Consider the following 8492-nt stretch of genomic DNA (forward strand, 5'->3'; position numbering starts at 1 on the left):
TGGCATGTTGAGTGTCACCCTTAGGCTTTGATTAACGTTGTACCATTTTGTTCTTCACATCCAAGAATTTCCCCAAAGGGAAAGATGTTTAACAAATATAACCATTTGGGCACCATATTAAATGATAATCAACCCAAAATATGTAAGTTCTAAGCTTTTTGAAACCAAGCTGTATTGTATACTGACATACTCAATTTTTTAAAAATTTCAGTTATCTGATTACTCTGCTTTCACTTATCACCAGGTCACAAAAGTATTTGAAAGTTACATCACCAGCTGCACTTAATGAGCTGTCCTTGGTCAATGTCAGAATAAGGGAACTAGAAGATGACAAGGGAAAGGCTTGATGGGGAAAATCTGAAGATTCTGTCCCACACCTCTGCAGAATCAGAGGATTTGGGGTCCCAGAAGCAAAGGGCTGTTTTACAGATAACTTGATTTTGACAATGATTTATAGACAAGCCAACTAGGGTGAAGGAAGGGTAGGAAATAAAGGAGTTGCAAAGAGCTCAGGTGAACATGAGTTTCTAAGCAATAAATTAACTCAAGAAGAAAGCTTTAGGATTATATCATCTTCAAATGAGAAGCCTGCTGGTGATATCTAGCTTTGGAGATGGAATAGTGCCTTTTCTTTAACCCTCCTTCTTAAAAAAAAAAAAAAAAAAAGGAAAGGGGAAGCATCTTCCTCGATATTTTGCATGAAGAGTCTCTTAATTCAGGAAGCAGTTCACTCCACAATTGGGACCTTTATTGAAAAATGTAGGCAAAATAGCCATCTATCAGTGTCCACCAAAATGGTGTTTGAAGCAAAGCCCAAGGCCTCCAGGAAGCAAACTGAACAAGGAGGCCCTGGAGTGAGATGCCACATTAGTGCCTAACCCCTGAAAGACAAAACCATCAGTCTGGATCAACAGAAAAATCCATCACAATGAAACCCACCTTTTAGACATGCACATATATAATATGTGATCTATGGCACATATCAAAATTAGAAAAATAACTGTTACAGTAGCTCATGTAAAACACAGTGGGGGATGGTAACTGCTCTTACATGATTATAGCTTCCCTTCATCTTACTAACCTTATTAAGTGTTCACTCTTCAAAGAGGATCTTTTCATTTCTTTTGAGTAAACATTAGTCAGCTGCTCCCCCAAGCACACATGGGTCTGTGAGACCTTAATGGAAAAACAATATAAAGAAGACAATCTAATAGTATCGTAAGTTTCAACCCAAGAGGAATAGTTAGCAGCAGCAATGATTGGGTTGTATCATCTCTTTCTCTCCATCCCGCACCCCCATAACCACCTGAGGGTGAATTAGTGAGGACAGGTATGAGGCCCACTATGCATAACCTGCCCCAACTCCCGACTATTCTGGGAAGGAAAATCTCTTCACTGCCAATTCAGAAAACACTGCTGCTTCAAGAGGACCAACACTCACTTGCCAAGATATGGGGCTATATTTACAAATTTTATTATTTTTTATCCCAAAAATACATATAAATGAAAACCTGCTCTTCAAATGCAGGGAGGCTTTGCCTACAATGTAGTATTACATTTACATCACAAAACATTCTCATATGAAAATCAGTATGTGGCTCTTTCACACACAATTAGATATATACAGACAATATATATATATGTAAGTTATGAATTTTCTACTTACACAGATTCCTTTAGTCGAGAATTAGGAAACTGGGCAATTCCCACGCTTTCCAGCCTTCAGAAGGTAAATACAACCTCTTTAAATGTTTTTAAAAAGATGAAACATGTAAACTACACGACCTCCTTTAGACATGTACATTTGTTAGAATAAAGCAAGGACCCTGCCACATAAATGATAGTGTGTTTCTCAAACGAGGAAGAGATAACATTGAATAGAAATGCAAAGTTGAAGAACAGATAAGATGATTAAAATTGTTATGTACATGCTCCTTGGAGAAATCAGAATTCTCTCACAGGAAACATCCTCGATGCATCTCAGCCTCTCGTGACATTAAATCAGCACCTACTGGCAGTGGTCATGATCTTCCTGGTACAGTCAAATGCTTAAGCAGGCTCCATAAAGCATCTGTTTAAGTCCGACAGTCAATAATGAGGTCATGTATTAAATTCCCACCCCCCAAAAAAGAAGTGCAAAATCAACTTCTGTGACTCAAGAGCTCAACCAGGTCAAAGCTTTGGTATATAGTGGAGGCTGTTTTGGTGATAACCAAAGCTTAAAAGATTCTCTGTTAAGGGATTTGCCCCAGAAACAAAAACAAAACCAACCCAGTCCACAAAGCCTATAAATAAAGTAACTGTACAAAGAGAACAAGCCACAATTCCCCTTTAGCCAAGGGTTTATAGTTTCCTAGGCCGCAGTTCCAAAAGCACCAACTAAAGCCACAATGCTGCTACAAGAACACGATGTGGTGAGACTGTTCTGAAAACATATGCCCACAGGCAAGTGGCTGATGTGCCACAGAAAAAAGTTCAAACAAACATAAGTCAGTTTTCTTACATTATAACATAAGCTGGTCAGCAACCGAGGAAAGACTTAAGGCAATAAGAGGCATTACAAAGAGAGCCACGGTGCTCAAGTCAATCACAAAGCCTCCGCAGAAAGGAAAGGTCTCAAGAGCCTGGGCTGTTTATTAGTTTGCTAGCTGTCAGACACTTCCTCCTCCTCCTCGTCATCCTCATCTTCTTTCCTGTCCACTTCAGAGGTGTCAGAGGACTCATGAAGCAGAACATATTCTCTGCTGCTGAACCCAAATTTAAGTACATCTTTTTCCTTCAGTTCGTAGTATCTCTGTGGCTCAATGCGCTTGTTATTCAAGAACGTCCCATTGCCTGAGCCAAGGTCAATGATGTAGGGTTTCACCCTGCGGCCAACTGTCCCATCAGCACGGGTGTATTCCACAAGCCTAGAAAAGAAAGAGAGAAACCCAAGGGGGGTGAGGGTAGGCAGACGAGGGTACAGAGGGGGTAAATGGTGATGGAAGGAAACCTGACTTGGGGTGGTGAACACAAAATACAATATACAGATGATGTATCATAGAATTGTACACCTGAAACCTATATAATTTTATTAACCAACGTTACCCCAATAAATTCAATATAAAAGGAAAAGAGAAAACTGTGGGCCAAATCCTATCTCAGATCATCCAGCTTTTTGCTAACACAGCCTAGATGAAGTAAATAACCTGGCTTCAACATAGTTCAAGTTCAAACTCCAAGAAATCAAGGGGAAGACGTAACCTTAAATCTAGAAATTAGAAGCAAGTTAAATAATACTTAGTAAAAAGGTGAGATCTGCGGGAAATTCATGGTAGATAAAAAGCTTAAAATGCAGGCCCTGACCAGTTAGCTCAGTTGGTTAGAGCGTTGTCCCAATATGTCATGGTTGTGGGTTTGATCCCCAGTCAGGACACATACAAGAATCAACCAATGAAGGTATAAATAAGTGAAACAACAAATTGATGTTTCTCTCTCTCCCCCTTCCTCTCTCTAAAATCAATCAATAAATTTTTTATTTTATTTTTTTATAAAAAGCTGAATATGCAGAATCCAGGGCCTCTTGCCATAGTTAAGAAAATACATTTTTTGTGTTGTTTACAATTAACATAATGCTTCTTACAACTATATTTCAACTTACTTTATCTCCCATCCTGATGGGAATAAAGCAGATTTGGACTTCAGAATTAAGGGAGCTAAATTTGAACCAGAGTTCTAATATGGTGATCACTTATTAGGCAAGTCACTTGGCTTTGCTAAACTTTAGTCTTCTCACCTGTCAGATGGAGATATTAGTACCTGTGCTATCAGCCTCACAGGATTGTTATGAGGATGAAACGGTAAGAGATATACTATACAAACTATCAAGATACAGACACAGCCAACACATAAGCCAGGCATTTTCAATTATATTTCCATTTAACCCTCCTAACAGCCCTGTGAGGTAGGCAGAAACTAAGGCCCAGAGAGTGGCTTGTCTCAGGTGAAGCACCTGGCAAATAGCAGTGGCAGGATTCCCAACACCAAGTTCAATGCTCTTATACAAATATAAGTGATTATTCAAAGGGCAGTTAAGACTTATACTCAAGACAAATATCAGATATGAGGGGTATGGATTCTTTTGCATATACATGCACACAAAACTTAGTAATCTTAACTGAGACACGAGCTTCTGCTCACACGAGTTTGTTTCTGAAAATGTACTTACCGATACTGAAAGACCGCATGCTGCTTTGAACAAGAGGGATGATCAATTGGAATGTCTGCAATACGGCGGTGTCGCCCCAGGAGGTAAGCACTTTGTCGATGGATGTACATGATTGGAAGCACCTCATCATTTTTAAAAGGATAGAGACGCCACCGTTTTTTAGGGATACGTGCTTCAGGGGGCTCACTATATTTAATGACTACACCTCGGAAGGTGTTGGTGTCCTCAAGGAGTGCCCCAGAAAGTTCAAAGCTTGGCTTTTCCTTAACAGGCACCTCTTTGTTTTTGTTATTGCCACCAGGTGGAGGAGCCAACTCCTGAGACTCATTACTGCTGGTACTAACTTCATTCTTTTGGCGATGCTCCCGCCGTCGGGCATTATAAAACTCCCGTTCTGTTTCCTGCAAGTTCTGAAGGTCTCGATCGCGTCCCTGAGCCTGCCCACTCCCAGGTCTCTCGTTAGAGGTTCTCCTCTGGTGGGAGTGGCCCCTGTGCCTGTCTCGATCACTGTTCCTAGCTCGTCTGTGTTCCTGTCCTGATGCTTCCCGGTGCTGCCGATCCTCCCGTTCTCTCCGGGGGGGATGATCCTCACGTTCCTGAAATTTGAACAGATTCAGTAAATTCAAGGCAGTCCACAATCTACGAAAAAGCTGCACTCAAAAAGTCATTTGTGATTTGAACTTTGGCAAGGCCCATGCCGTTGCCCAATTATAGCTCCAAGAGTGCAAGTCCATGTTCAGAGCCCTAAAAACAAGAGTACCTGTAGGCAGACTTAAAGAGAATCATATACAGAAAAGAGAACTAACAGAGTTAACTAGTCACATACAGGATAAATGTATAAAGAGAAAGCTAGCTTTCTCTTATGCCAAAAATTATTCAATACGTAGGAATACATTTAAGAAATATGTAAGATCTGCCCTGGCCAGTGTGGCTCAGTTGGTTGGAGCATTATCCCAGGCACAGGAAGATCATGGTTCAATTCCCAGTCAGGGTACATACCTGGGCTGTGGATTCAGTCCCAGGTAGGGACCTATAGGAGGCAACCGATCGATGTTTCTCTCTCTCTCCCCCCTTTCTCTCTCTAAAATCAATAAAAATAAAAATAAATATGTAAGATCTGAAGTGACAAAATTATAGAAATGGAGAACAGATTAGCAGTTGCCAGAATCGAGAGTAAAAGTGGGAGGGAAGTAGGTGTGACTATAAAAGGATAGCATGAGGATCCTTGTGGTGATGAAAATGTTTTATAGCTTGACTGTATAGATGTCACCATTGGAAGAAACGGGGTAAAGAGTATATGCCTGTATTATTTTTACAACTGCATGTGAATCTACAGTTACCTCAAAACAAAAAGATTCATTTAACAAAACAAGCAGGAAAAAACACCCAGTGAATTCTGAGAAAAGCCCGGTGCAGGTGAGCACACATACAACACTCGAGCTACGATGGTAACAGGCTCTAGATTTAGACCCAGCATCAAAACATCTCCATCCACACACCTGCTTCACCCTGACTGTCGGGTGGTGAGGACTTCGGCTTCTGTTACTCCGAGGAGACTTGCTTCTTTTCCCTGAGGACTTTTTCTTTTTGGCTGGGGACCTGTTAAAAGGACGGAACACAGAGGATTTTACCTCCATTTCCCTCCCCCCATATAAATTTCCTTCACATATCAGGGTTACCTACCATACAGACACCAGGTCTGTGAAGGCCTCTACTTTTTACACTACAGGAATCAGGAGCTTCACCTTCCTAGCCTAACGTCTCCCAGGAGTTCCAGATCCACAGACGTAACTGCCTGCCAAACCTTCCCTCACTTAGGTAACATGGCTCTTGATTCCCAACCCCTCAAAACCTCTCCTCTCTGTCTTTGCCATCCTCAGTAAGTGGCACCACCATACACCCTGCTCCCCAAGCCAAAAATCTAGAAGTCATCCTTGATTCTTTTTTCCTCACCATCAGCTCTCCACACCCCTCCCCACAATCACATTCAGTTCATCCCCAAGTACTCTAGCTCTGTCTCCTTCCTCTCCCACCTCATTCCAACCACTCTCCTTGATCACTACACTGGATTTTTTTTCTGTTTCTAAAACAATCACAACTGCTTGGCCAGGTAGTCAGTTGGTTAGAGCGTCATCCAGATACACCAAGGTTTCGGCTTCCGTCCCCAGTCAGGGCACACACAATGATCAACTAATGATCAACTAAAACCAATCAATAAAAAAATAAAACAATCACAATTAATTCCACTACAGGTTCTTTGCCCATGTTGTTTCCCCTGCCTGGATCCTTACAAGGCTGAATTAGTCTTACCCTTCAGGTCTCAGCTCCAACGGCACCTTTTCAGAGTGGTCTTCTCCCACTTCCCTCAATCTCTAACCTACCCCTAATACTTGTTACTAAGTGAAACTATTTTCTTTATTTACCAGTTATTTTGTCTCAGGGTTGGAGGACATCAATTTGAGAGGGTAATGACCACCTATCTTTTTTTGTTTGTTTGTTTGAGAGAAAGAGGAAGGGAGGGGGGAGGACGGATAGGAGAGAGAGAGAAACGTGATTTGCTGGTCCACTTATCTATGCATTCATTGGTTGATTCTTGTATGTGCCCTGACCCCGGAACCAACGGCAACCTCGGTGTATGGGGAGAGGACGCTCTAACTGAGCTGCCCGGCCAGGACCACTGACCATCTATCTAGTTCACCCTTTCGGCCCCAGCACCTAGGGCAGTCTTTAGCACCAGGTATTCCGTAAAACTATATTGAATAAAGAAATGAACAAGTCTAGCAAGAGACTAACTTTCCCCCATGAATTCTACCAGATAGATCCCCTAGGCCCTCGACGTGGAAGCCTTTTGGGGCAGGTATTTGTAAAGACACCGCCCATACTCCACTTGCAGGCAGGTGGGGAAAACTTTTCATTTCAACCTAAAATGATCATTGCTATCCCGCTGAGCCTTACTCAGCAAAGTGCTGGGCACACAGCGGTGACAGGGTGGGCTCCTGCCCATTAGGCCCTCAACGCCCAGCTGCAACGCCAGTGACAGGTAAACAGTAACACAAGCGCCGCCGGGTCACTTCCACCGCCTTAGAATTAAGTCCAAGCCGCTGCGCTCAGTATCAGGGTGTGTTTCTAACGCCAGCCCTGTCCACCCCGGCCGCTTCCCACTCACCGGCTACGTCTTTGGGCTCGGTTCCCGCGGTGACCGGGGCGGCCAGGCTCGCCGGCTGGGGGCGACGCGCTACCGCCCGAGTCCGGGCGGCGGTGAGCGGGGGGCGCGGCCTCCGGGCTGAGGCGCTCTTGTTTCACCACCACCGCCGCCGTTGCCACGATGTCCTCGTCCCGGTGCCTTCGCCGGCTCCCCCGCCCGCGCTCGCTCTTCACCTCCTTCATGCTGAGACAGCCGCGGAGCTACGGAAAAACTCGTCCGTTGCGCTCCTTTGGCAGAAAGGAAGTGACGTGTAGACCCCTGGACTTCCGCTTCTGGGGTGCACGCTCTCCCAGAATCCCTCGCGGTGCAGAAGCTAAACACGTGACCACTCTGTTGTGGGCGGGGCCGTAGTGACGCGACTCCGGAGGCGGGAGTTTTAAGTTTCAAAAACCAACTTCTGGGAAAAACCTACGCGCAGGGCTGTTGCCGCGTCGTTAGTAATTCCTAAACACCGAGACAACCTAAATGCCCAGCAGTAGAAAATTATTTAGCCAACAGATGATTGTTATATTGTCATTTGCAATGCTATCTACAAACTCTATTATGACAAAGAAAAAACACCCCCCCCAAAACCCAGACGTTAAACGAAAGAAGCAGGATACAAAATTGTGCGCAAACGGTGCTTACATTTACGTTTGGAAATACGAAGGAAAGAAGGAAGGAATCATAGATGGTATATCGTGGTCAAATCATTTGTACTTCCCCTTTATTCTTTAACTGTTATGTTGTCGTTTCTCCACTTAATTAAAAACAAATGCTTTTTAAAACGCGGGAACTCCAGATGCCTTCCTGACTCCCACTTTGCAGATGACAAAATCAGGGGTCAGAGAAGGTGATCTGCCACCTCATTCAAATTGCGAGCTCGGCGCGGCGCAGGACTCGAGCCCCTGGTTTCCGTGCTTCCAAGAGCACAGGAGCGACCGGGCGAGCAGGAATCCCGACGAGTTCAGCGCCGAGGAACTTTTCCTGAAGGCTGAGCCGAGAGAAACGTGGCGCTGCGGGCCCCGCCCAACTCCAAAGCCCCGCCCAGGCCGGGAGGCGTGGAGAGGGGTTTCCATGGTGACGGTAAACAAGGCGCCG

General features: G+C 44.1%; 1 protein-coding gene across 1 annotated transcript; it reads right to left on the reverse strand.

The window, feature by feature from the left end:
• Positions 1–723: 723 nt before the first annotated feature.
• SNIP1 (Smad nuclear interacting protein 1) lies at positions 724–7659 on the reverse strand. The gene is made up of 4 exons (XM_081144922.1): positions 7374–7659; positions 5707–5806; positions 4208–4803; positions 724–2909 (listed from the first exon to the last, which is right to left on the reverse strand). The coding sequence occupies exons 1-4, from the start codon at positions 7592–7594 to the stop codon at positions 2645–2647; spliced, it is 1182 nt and encodes a 393-aa protein (XP_081001048.1). The 5' UTR covers positions 7595–7659; the 3' UTR covers positions 724–2644.
• Between the last annotated feature and the right edge of the window lie 833 nt (positions 7660–8492).

Source organism: Miniopterus schreibersii, assembly GCF_964146895.1.
Source record: "Miniopterus schreibersii genome assembly, chromosome: 8".
Taxonomy (NCBI): Eukaryota; Metazoa; Chordata; class Mammalia; order Chiroptera; family Miniopteridae; genus Miniopterus; species Miniopterus schreibersii.

What these genes read in the sequence shown, in the direction of transcription:
- SNIP1 (XM_081144922.1), bottom strand. Translation starts at nt 7,594, where the DNA reads ATGAAGGAGGTGAAGAGCGAGCGCGGGCGGGGGAGCCGGCGAAGGCAC. An exon ending in CGAGCCCAAAGACGTAGCCG is followed by an intron (nt 5,807 to 7,373) that starts GTGAGTGGGAAG and finishes TCCTTTTAACAG; the next exon opens with GTCCCCAGCCAAAAAGAAAA. An exon ending in CGACAGTCAGGGTGAAGCAG is followed by an intron (nt 4,804 to 5,706) that starts GTGTGTGGATGG and finishes TTCAAATTTCAG; the next exon opens with GAACGTGAGGATCATCCCCC.